Source organism: Lepisosteus oculatus, chromosome 9, assembly GCF_040954835.1.
Source record: "Lepisosteus oculatus isolate fLepOcu1 chromosome 9, fLepOcu1.hap2, whole genome shotgun sequence".
Classification (NCBI taxonomy): domain Eukaryota; kingdom Metazoa; phylum Chordata; class Actinopteri; order Semionotiformes; family Lepisosteidae; genus Lepisosteus; species Lepisosteus oculatus.
Genome location: NC_090704.1, coordinates 35619946 through 35643026, shown reverse-complemented (window position 1 = coordinate 35643026; position 23081 = coordinate 35619946). Strand labels below are relative to the sequence as shown.

Here is a 23081-nt window from a genome sequence, read left to right as displayed (position 1 = left end):
CAAAATGGGAGTACAGATTACTCCAGGCTTCAGAATTCTCCGAGACATTATAAGCACTTAGCCCTGAAATAGCTAGTGCCAGATTTTGCTCAATAAAAGTGACAAAGCTGCTGGACCTCTACATAGAGATGAGCATTGTAAGAAATCTAGGGCACTGCAGCATGCATTATCATCACTTCAATGGGAAAACACGAGCATTCATTAATGCTTTTCATAACATAAAAAATGTAATATTAGATTAATAATCTTAATTTGGCATAGAGTTTATTTTGCACTTTGCAATAAACTGTCTGATGGGTGTGCCTAGATATTGAGTCATACAGAGAAAGAAAGTTTTGAACTCCTATTGACCACATGGAAAAAAAAACATTCACCTTCTTATTTGCAGAAGGAGGTAACAGTGAAGCTACTGATTGCTTTGATAAAACACAAAGAAAGAACACAAGCTCTAAGTTAGATAAGGAACCTAAGTGTACAGAGAGGAATTATTGCTCCAGGTAAAACTTTTAAAATGAAACTGCCTTACTGCTTCTCTTGTACTATAGCTTGTGCAGTTTATTATAAATTACAGCATTATACTTTACAGCATTTTGTCAATTATGTAAAATACCAGCATCCTCTCCTTCCAGTTTACATTCTTACCCAGTTTTTCCTACCCTTGTATATTCTCAGTAAGATCTCTGCCTGCATGTGCTTTTGGGTTAGAGGGGTGCAGCATACTCCCCTGATGAGTACTTTATATTAAGAAATGGAATTTAGAGGGGCAGTGTGGTGGCTCTGTGGCTCAGGATCTACGCCTGTGGCTGGAAGGTTGCCGGTTTGTATCCCGTGTCCAGCAGAGGAATCCTACTCTGTTGGGCCCCTGAGCAAGGCCCTTAACCCCAACTACCCCAGGGGCACCGTATAAATGGCTGACCCTGTGCTCTGCCCCCAAGCTTCTCTCCATGTCTGTGTTTCTCAATGAAAAGCAAGTTGGAGTATGTGAAAAGACAAATTCCTAATACAAGAAACGTAATATGGCCAATAAAGTGATCTTATCTTAGAGTTATTTTCCCGTTTTAAACATGACCAATGTGGTTTCATGATTTGGTTACGTACTGTACAAGGAGAACACATACCAAAGACATGGGAAAACAGCGTGGTTCAGGGGGATCAACAAAATAACAAAATCAATCTGATGAAGCATTGAGGTCCAGCACATACCTTTTACTTAATTTCTGTGTAGCTTGTAGGTTGCTTTGGACAAGATTGTCTGCATAGCAGATAGAAAAACACCTCAATCATCAAAACACCCAGCTTTTCAAGGTCTATGTCTTTATCATCATAACATTGGTCAGGGAGTGGAAAAGTACTGTACGTCTCAAAAGACCAGGAGTGATGGAGGCCATGTTGTCACAGGCTGATGAGGACGATTGAGGATTCAGTCTTCAACTACTAGGCAGGGACACATGAACAGCCATCTGGAGGCAATTACAGTAGTGGGCGTGACCCTGATCCATCTGTCGTATACTGGAATCATTACACCTGCCCTCAATGTGATCATTGATTTTTATGAGAGATGTTGGAAAAGCTCACAAGCGCAATCAGTACATCAACTGTAGGTGGTACATTTCATCTTGATGTATGCCCAGTGTTTGATTACATTCAATATTGGCATCACCTTGCGTTTCTTATGCATTTACAGTTAAGTATTAGTTATGGGTTGTGATCCAATGAATAAATTTAGTCCATACATTGCACATGTAATTCATGGAAACTTTGACCTGTCACACTATCACCAGTTTTCATGATAAAATATCTTTGGGTGATATTTGAAATTAATTCTTATCGTTTTACAAAAATGGCATTTACAAAGCATAAGTAGAATGACAATGAACCAGGAGATGCTCAGAAATAACTAAACTTGACTGCAAATCAAAAGATAATCTGGGAAATTCCATAAGAATAATGCAAAACGTTCCCCACAACACATTCAAATGGGCAGTAGCAAAGCTGCATTGGAGCAGGAAGACTCAATGATACCACTTTAGGTTCTCTTTTAAAAAAAATAAATTCTGGCCTAATTCTGCACACACAAACACTGAGTAACCTATTTTTTAAATTACCTTCGTGATAACCCCTTATCAAAAAGGTCATTTTTTCACCCACCTCTGTGCTGGAGTGGGTTTCACCAGCATCCTGGAGTCCAAACCCTCTTTCACATCTTCATCCGTTACCTGCCCCTGGTACCCCCTTAAGGAAAAGCACCAAAACAGATTCATCAATTTAAAAACTACACCTTCAACCGTTTTAACAAAACACGATGGCAGTCATCATTAGGTTATCAGAAAACATTAAGATTCTGGATTTATTTACAGCCATTACAACACAAAACCCCTTGCAAAATTTTCTGAATCAGTTCATGTGCTGGAAGAGTTGCACTCACTGCAAGAGTTTTGCAGTCCCAAGCAATGCTATTTACATTGAAATAGACTTTTGTTCTAGTGCACATTGATAGACACTCAAGTTACAATACAGAGGATAATTGTATGCACCTTGAAGGAGAGAAATAATCAAATATGCTTCATTGCTGAATAAGTGTAAGTCTAATAAAATAGATTTGCTTTTATTAGAAGTGTTTTCTGGCAAGATTTGCAAAAGACCACGCTGTTTATTTGACCATGGCTGGACTGTGAACATTAATGTTGCCCAACCTTGATATTGTCAATTACTCGTATGTGTTTACTTGGTAAGTAAATGGTTTGGCACATCCAAACAAACCAGGAATCCTGAGATTCAATAGCAAGCACTTTCTTGTTGGTACATTGCTGAGCCACTTCCAAGTTTATAACAGAACATGTTCTAAGAATAAATGGGCAGCATGATGCTGCAGTACTTAGCATTCATGTCTCGCAACGCTGAGGCCCTGGGTTCAATTCCTGACCTGGGCTGCTAACTGTATGGAGTTTCTATGTTCTCCCTGTGATTAAATGGTTTCCTACAGGTGCTCTGGTTTCCTCCCAAAGTCCAAAGACATACTTATAGGTTAATTAGCTTCTGGGAAAATTGGCCCTGGTGCAAGTGTGTGCATGTCTGTGCCCTACAACAGACTGGGTGTACTCCACCTTGTGCGCGTTGCTTGCCAATAAACATTAGAAAATGGAAGGATGTTTTTTTTTTTTTTTTTAAGTCTGACTAACCAGATTGAGATGATGTTAAAATAAACAAAGAAGGAAAATGGGAACATGAAGTAGGGGATTGGAGCTTTCTGCATGCTACTACAGCTGCTAACTGAACTATGTAGCAGCACTCATCAGTTCTGGTACCTGAATGAATGAAATCTTCAACAAGAGAGCCCATTGTCAGTTATTGGTGCAGGTGCTGGGACTAAGCCTGAAAAAGGAGTCTTATTTAGCATGCTTCTATCATGGGGCACGTGACAAAGAACAGTCTATTCATCCTTACCCAACCAAAAAAACAAAACCACACAACAGCTGATGCACATATTCACAACATATTCCTTAATTCCTCAGTTTGCCAATGACTCATGGCAGGGAATAGAGCTGCAGGGTCCTGTGAAACATCACAGCCAAGGCAATCTTGTATTCCACAAAAACAGATGAATCCCTGTGGATTTGGACAGTGCAATGAAGTGGGAAGATGACCTCTAAAGCAAGCCACAAAAGAGTGCTGAGGGATAAATAAAAGTATTAAAACAACCAAAGTATCCAAAAGTAACTGTAAATATCCTCAGATCATGTATGAACAGATGCCTGTCATCTGAAGATTCCAACTATGTACTTTACACCTCAGGCTTTCAACAAAGGGAAACCACAACAGGCAGCGTGCTGGTGCCCTGGCCAGCATTGCTGCCTTCACAGCACTGAAGCCCTGCGTTCATTTTCTGGGGTGCTATCAGCGTGAGGTTTGGATGTTCTCCTCGTGTTCTGGTGGGTTTCCTCCAGGTGCTCCAGTTTCCTCCCATAATCGAAATCCACAAATTAATTGAGTTCTAGAAAAAACTAACCCTGGTGCAAGCGTGTTTGCGTCTGTCTGTCCTTCTGATGGACTGCTATCCTGTCCAGGTTATATCTTCCCTTGCGTCCACTGCTTGCCCGGATAGACTCTGGCACCCCCACCCTCTTATTGAGAGGAGCATTACCACCTTATGTGCCAACTCCAGTGGCCCAGTGCAACTCTTTTGCTCATCTGGTATCATCCTGAAATCTTTATATCTTCGAAACTATGTTTTGACAGCAGAGTCGCCTTTTTAATTCCTCCGACATTTACTGCTGCCTGCAACATTGAAATTAACGAAGAAGCTGAATTGTCACATTCAGCTGACAATTTTTCACCAACATATTTTCCAGTGGGGCTGCAAAACCTGGAGATATGAGGAATAAAAAGCTACTGCTGGGAACCTTGGTTGTGTCATTAGCCAACACTGACCAGAAAAGTACCTGTGCAAGAATTTAGTGTGAACTTGGGTAAGAAAGTAGCATCAATAAAATAAAAGCATAATTTACCACTTGGATTGGAAGTCCATCAATCATACTTGTACATTTTAACACTGGGGTACAGATGTACTGAATACAGAACTAATCCAGTGTTCAGTGAAAACACAGTATATGCTAACTTCATGAAAAGCTAATTTTGCAATCGTGTCAGAAACTTAATTTTTCCTCTCTCTGCAGTTTTCAGTGTACAAGACATCCATTTGTAACAGGTTATAGTACAGCTAATTCCTCATCAAAATTTACTGCAGGAATTCCTAAGCACTTGTGACAGTATTTTCTGCTTCTTCCACTAAAAGCTGCAGCTTTTTTCTGTTCTCTGCCCTTCGCACAATTCAATTCCCCCTTTCACAGCACTTCCTGCAGATTTCATTTCTCATTATTCCGTAGGTCAGCAATATTTTCTGGAGAAGGGTGTGATGGCAAAGGGGGTGGGTATGTCCGAATTTGCAAGCTCAATTAAAGTTTTCCGATATTTATTCAGCAATAATCAGAAAATTATACGAGTTGGCAATACTTCATGAGCAAACAGTTGTGAAAAATACCTTTGAACACACACCTAAATGTCATAATATCTAAATAAGGCACCTACCATCAGAACATGCACCTTGAGATTGCAGTGCTTATTTTTTAGGTCACTGAATCAAGCGTTTACTTTATCGTGTTACATTTTGTTACTACATTATTAGGAGTATAGGACCTGATGCCTTGTTTTCTACCCAAGCCTAAATGAATACTGCCGTAGCTGAGCAGCTCAAAGGATCTACAGCTCTTAAAGGATACCCGTGAGCAACTGTGACAATACAGCAGATCTCCTCCAGCTGATGCCCCCTCTTCAGTAGGCACTGAGCTGCCAATGGGTGCAGAGCCGGGAAGAGGAAAGCATGTGTACATACAGTCCACAGCTCTAGCAGTGAGCCAAGCACACTAACAACCGATTCTTCTAAACCCGAACTGGAGCAAAAACAAAACTGTTGATTCCAAAATTAAAAAAATAATTTTGGAACCCAAATATTTTCTCAGTTAATTTCATGCAAAAATCAGATTAAGGAACTGCGGCTCCGGTAGTTCTCAATATTAGCAACAGATAGGTCAGTACTAGTAGTGTAATTAAATTGTGAAAAAAAAAAAAAGACAACAAAGCCAATGGAAAAGCCCCACATCAGGAACTATTAATAGCCCTATAAGCCTTTTGTTTCCAGAAAGCTTTGACTGCAGGTCTCAAAGAATAAACTGAAGGCCATTTCCCGAAAGAGATAAACACACAGAGAACCTGTGAACCCATGCCTTGTAATTAAAGATGACATCATAAGCCCTTTAATACAATGGAGTGCCTGTTTCAAAAGAGGTCGCAGACACCAATTTTGTGCTTCGTGCTTTGCCAGTAATGTGGAGGGATGAGGCTCAGACCAGGGGCAGGATGGAGCCACTCCACCTGCAATCAGAAGTACAGAGGTGTAGTCAACCTTTAAAATAGCTTCAAGAACATTGTGGTTTACAATATCCATACCTATTTTCATTGATTTAACCGTTCTGGAATGCATTATCTCACATTAGATGATGGAATTTTTACCTCAGCAATGACCTAGAATACAGCCGTAGTTAGCAAGTTCAGAAGTCTTTTGCATGGCAGCCACACAGCCCAGAACCAGACTGTAAGCTGCATCCTTTTCCTGTTCAGTACATTTTAATGCAGATCAACAGACATAGTGCCCCACCTTCATGCCAAGCAGATCCTTAGCCACAGAGCCACTGCTCCGCCTGATTTTGCGCAATCAGGAACAAATATTCACTCCACCTACTCCACACTTCCAAGTGCATTCTTATTCTAGATTTGAAAGCTACCATCCTTTCACCTAGAGAGAATGGATCTTGATAATTGGCTTTGCAAGGTGTCATAAAACTGCCTAACAGGGTTCTTAAGCTGCATAGTCTTACAAAACCTTGAAATATATTTCATCGCTTCATTTTCCTCATCCTCCTCTGGATCACCCATGTGGCAATTCCAGATAACAGAAGGATCGTGACAGCTGAACATTCAACCCTACAACTGTTGTTCTGTACTGCTGATGCTGGGAGATCACTGTTCGGAAGCAAAAACAGTAAATGGCAAAGAGCCAAGAGATATCATTGGTTTTTATTGCTGTAAATACAATAAAGATCATTATCCTGGCATGTTTTTTCACTATGTTCAAAGTAACTCAAGTGTATGATAGGCAGACAGGAATGGTCAATTAGATGTCACAAAAACATACTGTATAATGCCAAAAACCTTTATATCCAATTTTTCTAAAAACATACATGCATAGAGGGATGTTTCATTTGATGCTTGGTATACTTAAAAACCCTACAAAAGATCCAATCTAAATATTCCAATGTATTTGCTCAAGAGTCTTTCGTTTACAAAAATGTATATCACTCTGCGTCTCCCTATTTCTACGTTTCTGCTCTATTAGCACAACACAGAATGAAATTGCAAGGCCTGAGACAAGCACACAATAGGATACGTGAAAGCTACAACCTCCCCCCTTTCCTTTGAGAAGACACTCTGCAAGGCTAATATTCTAAGTAGTAGATCAGAAGATTAAAAAATTGTAATGGTTCGCTGTTCTCAGCCCCTGGCATACAAAGAACTCAAGGAGTCCCTCCCCCCCAAAAAAAACAAATTGTATGGCAATGTAACTGTTGCATAACTTAATTATTTTTGCGTAACAAAATAGTCAAGTGCATCAGGATAATGGAACCATTTACCAAATTCAAATTGAAACCAGACCCACACTAATAAAAGCCTGGGAGAACTTATGAAAGCAAAATCCCTCCCCCATTAAAAAAATTTACCTGAAAAAGCCTCCAAATATGTTTTGATAATTGCAGTGAATTAAATATGCATTAAATGCAGCTCTTATTCAAAACCATCTCACATCTTTCAGATGTTAATCATTTTTAAATGACCCATTTAACAGTAAAGACAAGTTGTTCAAGAAAATTGCAGAGTATTGTAAATGGCTGAAAGTGCCTTGCAAAACATTTTTAGATTTTATTGATAGAGGAAAAGTACTGGATGTAGCACATATTTTAATTATGAGGGAGATTCAGAAATTCTTCTGCTGTCTTTTATACACAACTTACATTGCACCAAATGACTTCAAAACTACAGAACAGTCTCATCATATGTTGACAATATTGTTAGATTCCTCTATCATGACATTCTACAGTTTTTAGTATCACACACTCTTATTCCAACCAGGGACAAATGTATCCCTTTCTCAAACTGAAGGTCTCTGATGTACTTCGAGGTCCTTCTGAGCACAGCATTTTTTTAAAAAACACATTCACTGGCAAGCAAACAGACTAATTACTTTGGTGCAGACAACAGTCTACATCAGCTCAAGAAGAAGAAAACAAATGTATACTCTAGTCTAATTTAGTGTTTGTCTTGCTCACAGACAAACATTTAGCAAAATGCTTATTCACTTGTCTCAAGACTGTGCTTACAAGGTTTCAACGTTCAAAACGTCCAAACTTAAAATTACTAATTTGAGTTACATAGGAGGTCACTTAAAAGTTGAGGAATTCAAATTAAGGAACTACTAGTTACATCTGTTAGGATCTAATTGTATGGCAGAACCCAGCCCATATAAACAGTAAGCAAATGAGCCTCAATGGCAATTTAAATGAAATATTTTGGGAAGGGGCTGGGGCAAACAAAGGTATTATATCTTGGTTTTTGGGCAAGTTCTTTAATCCACACTACAGAATTCAAAGATTTCATCAGATTTATTGCAACAGATAAAGATTCAACCTTTGGGTCACAGGCAAATCCAAAGCAGATTACAAAATCCAGATGGGTTGTGTCAAATGATCATATTTTGTAACTGGGAGCCTTTTCAAAAGACTGATAAATACGATCACTGAAGAGAGACATCAGTGTAATCAGTGGGTATGGGGCACAGCACCGGTCACTGTCCTTCTAAAACCAAACCTAGCACAAAAGTCAGTCTACTAGACAGGGCAGAATGACAGCTGTATTATGCTGTGTATAGTGCATTTCAACTCAAGCAATACACCACAGTGCTTTGAAGGAACTCCACAACTGAGACAACTAGCTCGTTATTTTTCTCGGGAGCACATCCTCTTTGGGTGCCTCAATCTGTCCAACACCATCAGCTGACTGCGACCAGGACTCCAAGGACCAATGCAGGATTCTTCCAGTCTCCTCTACTGAAGCTTCTCTTTAATGTTTTGTCTGCTAGTGGTATCATTAGCTTTCCCGGGCATACCTATGTACTGTACTGCTCCTCACCTGCCACTACACAAGGACATATTTAACCTACCAAAGACACATCTGAAAAAAAACCTCCCCAACAAAACCTCAATGCAGACTCCACCTGGGCATCACTGGACGTAAACAATTACCACATTCTACAGCCTACCCAACAAGAGATCCACTCAGAATCGCTTTAGGACTAGATGTGATCCATGTCTTGCCAACCTCAATAGATAGGAAATCAGTGAAATCCATCTTTAATCCTGTCAGACTTAATACAATATGCAGCACATCCTAGAGGAAAGCCAATCCAGAGATTCAGTGGAGGACAACTCACCCTTAACACACCTGGACAAGATGCATTTGCTTGGCTCTGAGACTTTGCATTTGTTAAAAGAAAAAGACTGCTGCATTGGAGTCAAAAACAAGGCAAGTTTCTTTGGCTTGTCTTGGTCCCAGGACCCCCTGTATTAAAAATCCTTCAGTATGCAGTGTTATCAATTGCATCTTAGGTCTTCAATGTGGTACCTTTGCTTTTCTGTTAGTAGATTACCATTTGCCAAGACCAGAATTAGGGGCTATGAAAATGGAGATGGTTCAAAGTCAAAACAAATCACCAGCACATCACTGTTCGTATATTGTCCACAAATGGCAAGCAACTCTTCTAATTGTGCAATAACCATTCTTAAAGGTCCCCATGGAGTCAGCTTCAACCACATAGCTTAGAGTGGACTGCAGACATCCAGTCTCCCATGTAGAATTTCTACTGTTGGCCCTAGGCCCTTGTATTCCTCCGGATCTTAAAATAATCTTACAGGGTAAGAATCCTGAAAGGTATTCAACACCTAAATTAAGTACCAGAAAAATCTTTAGTCCAGTGGTCTCTAGTACCAATTTGAGCTAACCATTAACTTCAACACTTTCTGGAGACCTAAAGCCTGCTGGATACTAGCCCTTGAGGATGTATCTATGCTTTAATTAAGCCTTTTGTAGTCTGAGCATGGTGTTCCCTTCATGTCTGGTTGCTCTCCTTTGTACTGCCTCTAGAACAGTAGCAATAGTTAAGAGGCACTTTAATTCCATGCCGCTGTAAGACTTTAAACATTCTGTTCGGTAATGATAATAATTGCTTACACTTAAATATCGCTTTTCTGGACACTCCACTCAAAGCACTTTACAGGTAATGGGGATTTCCCTCCACCACCAGCAATGTGCAGCATGTGTTCTTGAGGACAAGTCTAATGCTGTGGGTTTTCCTATATTCACTAAATTTAATTTAATATACAGAACAATAAGTCAATTCTACTGTAACAATTAATGCAACAGAAAAAAGAACATATTAAAGCAAACTGCAGAAACAACAGTTTCATGCTAGGTGGCCCAGTGGTGCAGTGGTGCAGCCTGAAAGGCCTGAAGCTATTCCATCCGCCCATCATCTAACTGGTTCTTCTAGGGAACAATATATTCTGTCAGAAATAGAGAAATTAAAATCATAGTTTTTTTAACCTTAAATACATAAGAAATCGTTTAAGCATCATGACAAATTCTGCACATTCTTTATCAGCTTGATATAGTGCTCTAATTGTTTTGCATTAACCTGTGAGAAAGCATGTATTATCTGATACGTTTAACTTGTGCAGTTCATTAAAAAAAGACATCTGAAATCTCACCTGCAGGCTTCAAAGTGCATTACCAGAAGGTATATAAACAGTCATTGCAGGCCCAATTTTAAGAGATATTTAACGGTTTAAAAAAAATAGTGCTAGATCTTCGCTCAGGATAAATTAAGGGTGAAGGGCAGGATTAGCTTGTGTCACCCTTGTTTTCTCCAAGTAACAAATCCAAGAAAAGGAATCATGAAGCCACTTAAAATAGTAAGTTGGGGGTTCACAACGTTTCTAGTGACTCAAAGGCCTGCTGGTCTTCTTTCTATCAAGCTCATTACTCGATTAACATAACCAAAATAACTAGATTAAAATGTTTTCCCATCTCTACTCGGAATTAGGAGCACTTCGAATTACATACAATCGAAACACTAGTTTAAAGTTAACTTCCAATAGCCCAAACTAATACTATTATGATAGTTAAGAGTTCAATTACTTAAGAGCTAAACCGAAAATAAAGCTAGCAAACGCGGGTATCCCTCGACCAGAGATGGGAACCCCTGAAACAGACTATTAAGCGAAAGATTCTAAGGGACCTAAAAAATTAAAATGACAAGCAGATAAACCACACAATTAGAGTAATGAACGATGTTAAGCATACACAGACAAGCTGCCTGTGTAAAGTGTTACTTTGGAATGAGAGGCGAATGTCTGCACCAACTCTCCTGGGGAAAAAAGCTAATTAAGGAATTCTGAACGTGTGCGGTCTTGCAGGAAAGAATTCGCTTGTACTCAAGATTTCCCATGCAGAGCTTCATTCAGTCTGGCTGTTCCACTGTACCTAGTTTTGACTAACAAAAAGTAACGCAAAGTATCAGCCCATTTCTTTAAAAAGTTCCACCTTTTCTGTTCAAAACAAGCAGGTTTACTGTGAAAACAAAATGCTCGTTTGGAGTGCTTTATTGTGCTTTTTAACTCTCAAATAAAGAAAACAAGAGCGTCACCCATTCGCGACCAGTAACAACAGGGTCTCCTCCACTAACCATGTACTGAAGAGTGGCCTTAGTAAAAAAAAAAGGCAACACACTAATCAACAAATGGTACTTTTTAACACAGCATAACTTACTACGTCTGCACGTTGCTTCGTTTCAGTGTATTTTATTAAGTCTCATCGGATCAAGACGCCAAACAAATAATCTTCAATTAAGTCCATACGAATGTGAACACAAATGTACGGGTTTCTGTGCGCTAATCCAAACAAAAGTAAGTTCAACAAAAGGAAAAGCGTTTAGCGTTCCATTATTAAGGTCACTATGAATAAAAACCTTTTTAAACTGCGGGGAATCCGTAATATAATGCATAATACCATGGGTTTTGCCGTTTAACTTGACCTGAAAAATGTTTTGTATCCTATCGTCTTGGTGAGACAGAGGATTTACCTTTGTGAACTGATTGCATCTTTCCCATCCCAAGAAAAAAAAAACGGTATATAGTTAACGGTAAAAAAAAAAAAAAAGATTTCGGAAGTCTACTGTACCTTTGTTGCAGATCATTCCCGAAGTGAAATAAGAAATCCAGTTCATAGTAATGTCCATAGATAAAAGTACTGAAGGTAAAAAAGGCAGCCCCCAAAACAAACACACACTTCCATCGGCAGTTCGGCATCCTTGATCTACGAATGGAAACAACAAATCCTACTGGTCACGCTTGCCTTTTGAGCTTTTTACCTGTAGAAACCAGATAAACTCCGCAGACGCTTTACACACACACATTATTGCCATGCAAAATCTGCTCTCATTTGCCTGCTTCCTCCCTTTTCTAGTGTCCTGCACGCTTTCCCGTATCTGCACACACTTCGTTTCAGCTGAATCCAGTTCTCAGTAAATCCGTCCATGAAGTAGATGGTGTATTTCCCCTCGGTGATTTAGAAAACGGGCTGCAAGTTACTCTCATACTCCCGACGTGCGTGTTTTCTCAGATGTATAACGCTCCTGAGCTTAAAACTGTAGCCAGACCAGCGATTTTATCCGCTTTTTAAAAGTTGTGACAGTTTTATTATTTGTGTTGGTATTCTTTGTTGCTCCAACGACACTTTTCTTTGCTACTCTTTTCGGGTATTTGGTAAACTGGGGGTAACAAATGTACCAGTATTTGTTTTGTATTCGATTTTTGGTCTGAAAACGAAGACAAATGTGTAATACAAAATGGAAGATGCCACATGATTGAATAAACCTGAAATCAGTGAAATTAGTGACAGATTGAGAACTACAGAAATGTGAAATAACGTGATAATTAGAACGGTGACATAGCACTAGTTAGCGCCGTTGCCTCGGGGCTCTTGGGTAGATTTCGCCCTTGGGCACACTCTGTGTGGAGCGTGCATGTTCTGTTGTCTTACCGCAGTCCAACAATACAGATATAACTGTGTGTGTCCTGCCCATTGTCTGCCGGATTAGGCTCCAGCTCACGCAAACAGGTGTTGGAGAAAGCGGTTATTTAAAATGATTGGGTGGAGTTACTAAACAAGACACCAAGGGAAATTAATGACTGTATAACACCACCATAGCCTGCAAACTCACAACTAGCAACCCGCTGAAGCTCAGCAAGTGTGAGTCTGGCCAGTACTTGGATGGAAGACCCCCTGGGAAAAGGTAGCTACTGGGATAGGTTTCCTAATACCTAATACCCCAACGTGGTGATGGGGATAATGTACTGTAAAAAAGGCGCTTTCCTTCGGGTGAGACATAAAACCGAGGTCCTGACTTTCCGTGGTAATTAAAAATCCAAGTTCAAGTATATTGTCATGATACTCATATACAGGTATATGGTGTAACGAAATGCTATTTAGCTAGCTCTCAGACAATAAGTAGTACAAAAAAAACAAAACAATACAATTGTATAATAAAAGAAAGACAAAGACAACAGGCAGTGTGCAAAACAACAAAAGGTAACAGGTAATATGCAAAACAACATCAGATGTGCAAAAACATGCATCAACGGAATGAAATAAAGGATAGAAAATTATGGGGAGGGAGCTTTTGACATGTAAGGTAGAGGTAGATTTCAATGTGTGTTTGAGTTTTTGGTAAGAAAGAAGGCACTGTGAGGTTCAGATCGTAGGTGAGAGGGCTGGGAGTTTAATAGTTTGATAGTGCAGGGGTAAAACAAATCCCTCGATGTTTCTCAAAAAGAGTAGGGGTGTTACCCCTGTGTCCTGGCCAGATTTTCCCCTGGCCTTTACCAGTCACGGCCTTCTAATAATCCCCATCTATGAACTGATATAAAATGATATTATTATTACTACATTGTAGATAAATGGTGTAAAAAATGTCGCAGATTCAAGTAGTAATTTCTCACTTCTATACCATATCAGCGAGGTACCTGTGGAACTGTACACATAAATTCGGTTGCCACACACAACTAGGTGAAGAATTCTAATGCTATAAAAGACCTTGTTTACAGACATACCATGATGATTATCTGGCTTAGCAGACTTATGTAGCATTTAAAGTACAAAACAGGAGGTGGTAAGCCCGGTGATGACTGAAGGTTGGACTTTAAAGGTGTTGTCTTGCTGAAGCCAGTATTGCAGGTTAGAAACATGATGTAAACATGTAACCTGCTGCTTAGCAGTCACTGTGCTTCATACCAACAGTCACATGTTATTTTACCATTTTGCTAATAATTGCTAAGTACATGTTTAGAATCCTCTGTCCACATTCAGCAAAATGATGTGTCTCTGCAGAATTCATCTGTTCTAAAAGCATTATCTGCTATTGCAAATATATTTTTTTGTTACAAGGTAAAAATATGTCAATAGACAAAAAAAACAGTAGTGAGAGAAAAGCAAAATAAAGAGTTGTGTGATCTAATTACCAATCAATATTTTGAGCAGGGACTTGTTGTTTTGCATGCCTGTCTTGTCATATGACAAAACTATTTGCATATTTCAAAGACTGCATGGCTTGCAATGCATCCCTTAGAGAATGCAAACAAGACAACATTTTCTAGTAAAACAGAAGATGTGCATAGCATATGATTTAAATGATTGCCATATGATAATTAAAAGCAGTGAGGCAGGTTCTTGCTGAGAAAGCTGCTTCGGTCTTAACTTGCTTATAAAACTCAGGACATGTTTAATGTGGATCTTGCTTTTAAAATGTAAAGGGGAATAAAATGTGAAACCAGATGTATTGGATTATTTCATATAAATGTATCAATTCCTGCATTTATAGGAATTAAGTAAATGAATTTTTAAAAATTGCCCAATGTCTGACCAAAATATATAAGAAGGCCACTTCTAAATCTTCTATAGGTCTTGCTCTCTGCCTAAATAGAGCATTTAAACTCTCGAGCTTAAAATATCTTTTCATACTACTATCAATTGGTTACTATCAATGGCCAGACTTCAGAAGATGGTAAGACAGCTGGAGAGGTCAGAGGGAGAATTTCCCTGGCTTATAAACTGAGTGAAAGAAGACTTCTCCAGTTAGAAAGAATAAGTGAGTCTTAAGGGTAACCTAGCAACCGGAATGATTCAGCAGGACCACAAGTCTGGTCTGCAGCAGAAGGCCTAAACATTTAGCCAATCATCCAGAATCTGTTTACTCATTTTTTGTCTAGCTTTGCTGAGCTTTCCCAACTTCACGTCCAATTCACATCAGCTGGAATTCTCTTCAATTCATCATTTATGAGGCCCCCTTGGTCCGTACACTGATCTAATTCAAGATAAAGGAGGCAACAAGTAGCTGCTGTTGTCCTAGAGATTTTTGTCACACCCAGAAGAATTTATGCAGGAGTTTGAAATGGAGTGGGATTCTCAGTGATACTTTAATCTTAACTGATTCAGGAGGGTGGGAGTATTTCATAAATAAAAGTGCCAGATCTGACCTGTACAAAATCAATTCCAATAGCCAGGAAACAAAGACAGGAAATTTGTACGCTATGCAATGTTACGGGAAGCCCTACTGTGCATGAAACTAACACAGCCATGCTTGTTTACAGCCAAATTAACTAGCTGTAAGGTTCAGGGTTAATATGATGTACAACTAAGATGCAGTCTGGAGCCGAGAGTTGTGCTGACATACCTCACCACCAAGACACCTGACTGCAGTTCTCTATAGTAAGTAGAAATTATACAGTGGAACCACTTGGAATGGGAAACTCGTTATAAATAAAAAAGAGTATTTCATGGTATTTTATGGGTTGCAGCCCCTATAAATCATAAAATTGCATGCCCTCTGTTGTTTTATGCTCACATGTAAACTCAGGAAAACTTAATGTCAGCTATGATTACCTTTCTTGGCACATTAAAGATAGATAGATAATAATTTATTAATCCCGTAGGGAAATTGATGAATGAATTGATTATGAGGCACTGAGTGAACAGAGTTGGACAAGATGGCAAAGAACACATCAGAATGTCAACACACCAGAAATAATTAGTCCAACATTAATTATTGGTTTATGAGCCACACAAAAAAAACAGAAACCACACTGCCTGATTCAATTTTACTTACGAATTATGCTCAGTTTCTATTTGCAGCACCTGTATTCTTTAATGTAGGAACTAATTGCGTTTAGTGTTCAAACTTAAATTCTCAATGTACCTGTAACCTAAAACATCTCTAATGGTAGATACTGCACTAGTTTATATTTACATTGCAATCTATTTTAGGTAAAAACGAATAAGTGTCCTCTCAGACTTTCTTACTCTCCCGGGTCACTATATTTCAGAATCACAGAAAGAGGAGACCATGGCCATGGAACCATCATTAAAAACAATCAGTAAACTCACAATGTCACATGCAGAGTTCAGTGCTATAATTTTTCAAAATAATACCATCAAAGTCAAAGTATTTCCGACCCCCAGACTGGGTACAACTCTTCGGTGTTACGTTCCACATCCCTCTTTAGAGAGCGCTCCTACCCCCTTTCTGTTATGAGTAGTTTGTATTATTTCCTGGTGCGTCTCGTTTGAATTTTGGTTAAAAGCCTAGCGTCTCTGCAATTCCGGGATCAATATTGGAAGATGGACGCCATAAGTCTGGCCTATTCCCCGGGCTCAATGGTAGCCCGAAGGCAGGCCTTATTCTCCGGCGTCCTGACCGTCTGGTCCCGTTATCTTTTTAGTTCCGGTTCTGACCCAGTTCCTATTTTTAACTGTTTGTCTTGGATGGATCTCCCGGCCTTTGGACCAGGGGCATAGCCAGGAATTGATTTTTGGGTGGTCCTGTGCACCCCTCCAATTTACAATGCAATCCTCGAGCGGTATAATCAAACAGCAGAATTACCAGAAACTTATATATATTGTGTCTTTCTGTCACACACACACACACACACACACACAGGTTATGTAACTATTACCTAGGCTGCCGAACGCTACTGGGCCACACAAACAATCAGTGCCTACCTCTGTTGTGAGGTTTTGGCCTTCTAGACCAGACGCAGGCGTCGGGGCTTGGAATTGAATATGGCAATAATCTTGTCACTCTCTAGAGAGTCGGCAAATTCCCGTTCAAATGACAGCTAGTTTGCAAAGGTCTCTCATATGGGGACTTTGTCTTGAGCTTAAGAAAAGCTGCAAGAGCTCATTTTCACTTGTTGCTTGTACTAGTTCTAAGTATTTCGTATGCCTGCTTTTAGATTGTTCAGTAGTTTTACGAGTTAATCTGAAGTTAATATTTTATTGCAAAACAATGAACACAATGCAAAACGCAAGATTCAAAATCCGTCCTAAATATCGTATTTAAAATACCATGCAGGGTTTACCTAGAGCTTCGTGAAGTTGCCCCCCCCCCCCCCCCTACAGGCGAGACAAACGAAACCCACCCCATTCGTTAGTGCTTCATTTGTACTGTTGAAAGTAGCGTTTGTGCTGCTCTCGTTCCCGAGATATAGCGCCTTGATTTTCCGGTGATCACGTGACAATGCACGGTGACTTTAACCTCCAGTGACCCCGTCCGCCGAGATCAAGCGTTACCGCTGCGAGAGTAACAGTTCTTCATTTGTGTTCCTCTGTTTGCCTGGGTGGGGTGGCGATGGATTTTGCATTTAATATCAGTGTCGTCTGTGCGTTTGTGTGAGCTGGAAAATTAAATTTCTCACGAATATCACATACCCGAATCAGAAGAGTTGCGGGTGTAGTCTCAAAAAGCGAACACTAGCAAACAATTGCATGTTCTTACCAAGAGGCTTTAATGAGCACGTCGTAATACTTCGTAGCGGTGTGCTTTTTAAAAACAAATCTGAAGAAGTGATCAGTTTCTCACTGTCTCCTTCTTAAACACGCGCACCAAGGGAAGTGTAAAGATTCGACCTGTCAGTCCAGCCCCGTGTTCAAAAAAGCTTGAATTTGCAACTTTACGAACAAGACTTTTTATGCAAAGCACATTCGTTAACGTGAAAAAGAACCAGGGCGTTTTAAGGGGCACTACGTGCAAGGTTGTCTAGGGTAGATAATGACACATCCGAGAAGCAACACTGGAAAGTCCACCGTCTCACACCTGCGGACCGCGGCAATATTGGAAACATATTTTTTTTATTTTCACATAACAGAAGTGAACATATATCTGAATTATTTAATAAATTGTCATTATCTGCGTGTTTGTATTTATAGGGGTCTTATGCGCAAACATGAAGCGATGAGCTCACAGTCCTTTTCTCTTTGTGTTTCCGGCCAGTCCTTGGTGTAGAGTACAGCGTGAGGGCACACCTGCCCTCTGAAGACACAGGTATGGGCGCCTGTGTTAGATCCTCAGGTGAAGTCGAGTCTTCTGCAGTATGCAATATAATGACCCAGACATGTTGGCTTGTCCTGGTCCATGAAGTTGACCACCCGCCCGTCGAACAGCACAAACAACGAAACTCACTTGAATCGGTTTGTGTCGCTGTAAGCGTTTGTGCCGCTTTCGTTTCCGAGATACAGCGGATTGTTTTTTCGGGCAATCACGTGACTATCTACAAGGAAGTTTGCAGGTACTAACAAACTCGGTACTTGAACTCATGATTGTAACGAAAACAATGGGGGAAATTTGTTTTCCGAGTCTGTCTGGTCGGGGGGGCTGGATGTTTCAATATAGCGCCTTCTTTTCCTGGCTGTGACGTACAAAACAGCAAAGTCTCGACCACCACATCTTTCAGTTGTGATCATTTGATCAGTTGCCCCAGACTTTGCAGCCTTTACACGAATAAACAGTGTTACATTTAGGGAGGGGTTACTATGTTAGTACATTGGGTTAGGTGTTGTCGTTTAATTTTTAACGATGTTCTCGAAAATGTATTGCTTGTGTACTCCTTTCATTGGTGAAGAGACACCGGTTTCCAATTTACCGCTGGTACAACACGAGAGCCCATATTCACATTTTTAGGTATTAGTTTCAAGATCGATATAATTTAACAATTATAAACCAAATTGAAAGCACGAGCATCAAAATATAACGATCATAGACTTGACATTTCTATTTATTTTTGAAGTACAAAGCAGAAGGTGTTTCCTCTACCTTAAATATACGATTAAAATTGTTCAAAATACCATGAATTCATTACAGAGAGCAGCGGGGAAGGTTATATTGCAAATAAAAATGTATTTTTTTCGAAGAGTACGGGAGATTGTGAATCAAAAGAGACGTTAAAAAAAGCCGATGTAGTTATTTTGCAAATAAGTAAAGCATTTTAAAAATAGATTCTCATTGACAGTAAACAAGCAGATCCACCTGGCGCTGCTAGTTTGAACAGCTCTCAGACCCGTGATTGGCTAAACCCCCGAACAGCTCGGGCCGCGATTGGGTAAAGAGTGAGAATCGATACTCTGATTGGGTACAGTGCCACAGCGGAAGTTCCGAGAAAATGTAGATACACAGGTGATGGATGTTCTTCTTGGTCCACATACTGTAGCCCCGGTTAACGGTGTGTGCTGTATGAGCACGATGGATATTCAGTAACACATCCATTGGTTTCAAATTACTAATCAATCTAAGAAAAGTCGCACTGAGGTCAAAACTGAATAGCAGACAAAGAATGTCATGACATCCACAGCGCGTTCACACTCCGATAGCATGTTACGATAGGAGTGTGCGCATCACGATCACACCCCGATACCCATTGCGACTGCGCATCAGTCATGGCGCCACAGTCGGAACATTAAGTCCATATATCGCGATATGACATACCCCGATAAACGCCCCCCTCCATGTCGCGACATGGAGCTCGCATATCGCGATTTGAAAAATGCCCCCCCCCCCCCCCCCTCCTCCTATGTCGCGACATGAAGCTCGCATATCGCGATATGAACCCCCCCATGTCGGGACATGGAGCCCAAATCGCGATTTGAAAAATGCCCCCCGCCCGTGCGGCTTTGTCGCGACATGAAGCACGCATATCGCGATATGAAAAATGCCCCCCCCCCCCCGGCTATGTCGCGACATGAAGCCTCCGTATCCGATATGACATATCCCGGCAAAAATGCCCCGCTCCATGTCGCGACATTGAAGGCCCTAAATTGGGATATGACATGCCCAGCCAAAACGCCCACCCCCATGTCGTGACATGGAGTCCATATGTTTTAATATGACATACTCTGACAGGATATGTTAACCCCCATGTCGCGACACGTCCAATCTGGGAATATAATGTCATGATATGAGACCTTTGATGAGACCTTGAGCAGTGCCAGGATGGCATGGAAGCAAGGCGCCAGTCGTGATATACACTGCCGCGATATACATGCGATATACATAGGGTCCCTATCATGACATGCTGCCGAGTTCTTGACGTGATGGTATCCCACAGTTACGCGCTTGGCAAAAGCGTGTCACGGTACGGAAAGAAAAGGAAAACGTGCCTTAGAGAATAAAAAGCATAGATCTTACAATCACGGTGATTTTACGTATATTACAACCACAGGCTTATGTCATAGATGGTTAACTTGTTGGCATGCGTCAAGTCTTAGTATTATTCACATGTATGGAGACTCATTTGTTTATGGATATTGTCTTTAAAATGGTAAAGGTACGAGCTTAACTGTAACAGAGCGCTTGAACTCGGCAGGCGGGGTCACTGGAGGTCAAAGTCATCATGCATGGTCATGTGCTCTCCGGGAAAACAAGGCGCTATATCTCGGGAACGAAAGCAGCAAACGTAACACGAATGAGACCGGTTTGGTTTCCCTACGACATTGTACGGAGACTGAGTGACGTGAGTGCGCACAGACGCTACTTTCAACGACACAAATCGGCACAAACATAGCACGAACGAATGAGATGGTTTTAATCGTTTTTTCTGTCTGCAACTTCACGGAGCTTTTACCTTGCCTTTAAATATTCAGCGGACTTGAGCATAAATATACCAGAAGAACGTGCACGCACGTATGGGTTTCAGAGGCTGGAGTAAATGCACCGCCCCAAGGGTAATATCGAGTGAGGCGCCATGAGAATACAAACTGCGAAGGTATTAAAATATTTAGTTCTGAAGATCTTCTTTGATCCTTCATGATGCTTTTAAACTTGTATGAAACCCACGACATAAGTATTCTATTTTCGATGCCAGAAGACACCTAACTTGGAAATTCATGACTTCCCAGAAAACTTAACACTAAACTGTTATAGTCGCACTACAGTGCTAAGCAATTCATCGTACCTTTAATTGCAAGAATGGTCTGCTAATAAAAGTGTCAAAGACATACTTTGGATGTATTTTAGTTCTGTAAACGTCGTTCAATTAAAAATACTGCAGGGCATTTAGAGGCGATCTGAATAGTTATCTGTAAAATGCACACTCACATCTATCCGTCAATATTGTAACGCAACGGGGGCTCGGGCGGGCGCCCTTGCCGCATCTGGTCGGCCCCTGCACCGTCCGGGGCTCGAACCCGGGACTTCCGCATCTCTCTGCAGCGACCTAGCCCCGTGAGCCAAAGAGAGATCTCTCCACAGCCCAGTAGCTGTGGTCCTGCTATCACAGGGAAGGGCGGTGACGTCACCCGCTCTGGTACGCCGGCTCTTACACAGCGCCTGTCGGCCGTAAGCGTTACACTCTCCCCCGCTTAAATCGCCGTCCCCGGCGAAGGGCTATCCCGCCCCGCTTCTGACACCAATGTAACGCAACGGGGGCTCAGGCGGGCGCCCTTGCCGCATCTGGTCGGCCCCTGCACCGTCCGGGGCTCGAACCCGGGACTTCCGCGTCTCTCTGCAGCGACCTAGCCCCGTGAGCCAAAGAGAGATCTCTCCACAGCCCAGTAGCTGTGGTCCTGCTATCACAGGGAAGGGCGGTGACGTCACCCGCTCTGGTACGCCGGCTCTTACACAGCGCCTGTCGGCCGTAAGCGTTACACTCTCCCCCGCTTAAATCGCCGTCCCCGGCGAAGGGCTATCCCATCCCACTTCTGACACCAATGTAACGCAACGGGGGCTCGGGCGGGCGCCCTTGCCGCATCTGGTCAGCCCCTGCACCGTCCGGGGCTCGAACCCAGGACTTCCGCGTCTCTCTGCAGCGACCTAGCCCCGTGAGCCAAAGAGAGATCTCTCCACAGCCCAGTAGCTGTGGTCCTGCTATCACAGGGAAGGGCGGTGACGTCACCCGCTCTGGTACGCCGGCTCTTACACAGCGCCTGTCGGCCGTAAGCGTTACACTATTATCTTAATGTTATTCATGCATTCCAAAACTTGTAATTTGTTTACCGGATGAATTTTAGAATCTCTCCGTGCTCAACTCCTACAAGCAAACGTGTGCACGTTGTATCCGAGAAGCCAGGATGTACTCCTTAAAGCCCAAGATGCCTGTAGCATCTCATGTGTCTTATTTGTTACGGGACTGTTCTGGTCACCTACAGGCGGTTTTTGAAAAACGTAGATACATGCCTTTGTTTTGCCATGTCGGTTAATAAACCAAAACCTAGCGCTAGATAGCTCAAAGAGAGTCTGACGATAATGATATCGAAGTAAGCTACGCATGCGCCGCGTATCTTGTTGGTCACAAAAGATACAGCGAGCCAATAGCAAATCACATCAAATGAAAAAAAAAAAGCGAACACGTAACATTGAAAAGCAAATCATGTAACGCAAACATGGGGAAAAAAAAACTTAAATTACCTTGGACTGATTGGGTAGGCCTAAGGTCAACCCAGGCTACTTCCCTGATTCAGACTACGGACTGCGCACCGACTTCCCGTTTTGGACTTCGGACTGTTTGGACTTTGGTTGCTTCGGCATCCCCCCGTGCACCTGATCACTACAGTTACTGCCCCCTGTCTATCAACCCATCCTAACCCCGCTAGACCTTCCTCAGTTGTCCCTCCGGATTATACCTTCTGCACAGGATCTTTAATAACACACTTCACGGGAGTCAGAACCGGCTTCCGTGACATTCAGCTTATGTCACTGTCTTCAAAAACCTCTTTAAATATTTAATTCCATGTTTCCTACGTGACCCTGCAGAAGTCCATCAACCATTTCATTGCGGACGTCACTTGGAAATTTGTCCCACCCAAATCAGCCTTGGTTTTTCTTGAATTTCCTTGATGTATTGTTCTTTTGTTTATGCAGTCTCAGTATGTGAACTTTTTTATCCTGATTCTGTTGCAACACTGTTAAGCCATTCAAAATACCAAAGTAATTACTGAAATGTCTCAAATGAACTGTGGATACAATGAACTGTGGTTCTATGACAACTCTACAGTATAGGTTGGCACTGATAAAGTGATTTCACAACTGTGTCAACAAT

At 41.3% G+C, this 23081-nt stretch overlaps 1 protein-coding gene across 5 annotated transcripts in view; it reads right to left on the bottom strand.

The window, feature by feature from the left end:
- st6galnac2 (ST6 (alpha-N-acetyl-neuraminyl-2,3-beta-galactosyl-1,3)-N-acetylgalactosaminide alpha-2,6-sialyltransferase 2) overlaps positions 1–22844 on the bottom strand; it is a 33131-nt gene extending 10287 nt beyond the window's left edge. The window contains exons 1-2 of one of the 5 annotated variants that reach the window (XM_015356529.2): positions 22451–22844; positions 2149–2232 (exon numbers count right to left, since the gene is read on the bottom strand). In XM_015356529.2, the coding sequence (XP_015212015.2) occupies positions 2149–2177 (29 nt within the window). In that variant the 5' untranslated portion in view covers positions 2178–2232; positions 22451–22844. Of the gene's footprint in view, positions 1–2148; positions 2233–3305; positions 3403–11490; positions 11565–11901; positions 12363–22450 lie in introns of those variants that run through there. The other 4 variants (XM_015356527.2, XM_015356530.2, XM_069194465.1 and 1 more) reach the window with 4 other exon arrangements.
- Between the last annotated feature and the right edge of the window lie 237 nt (positions 22845–23081).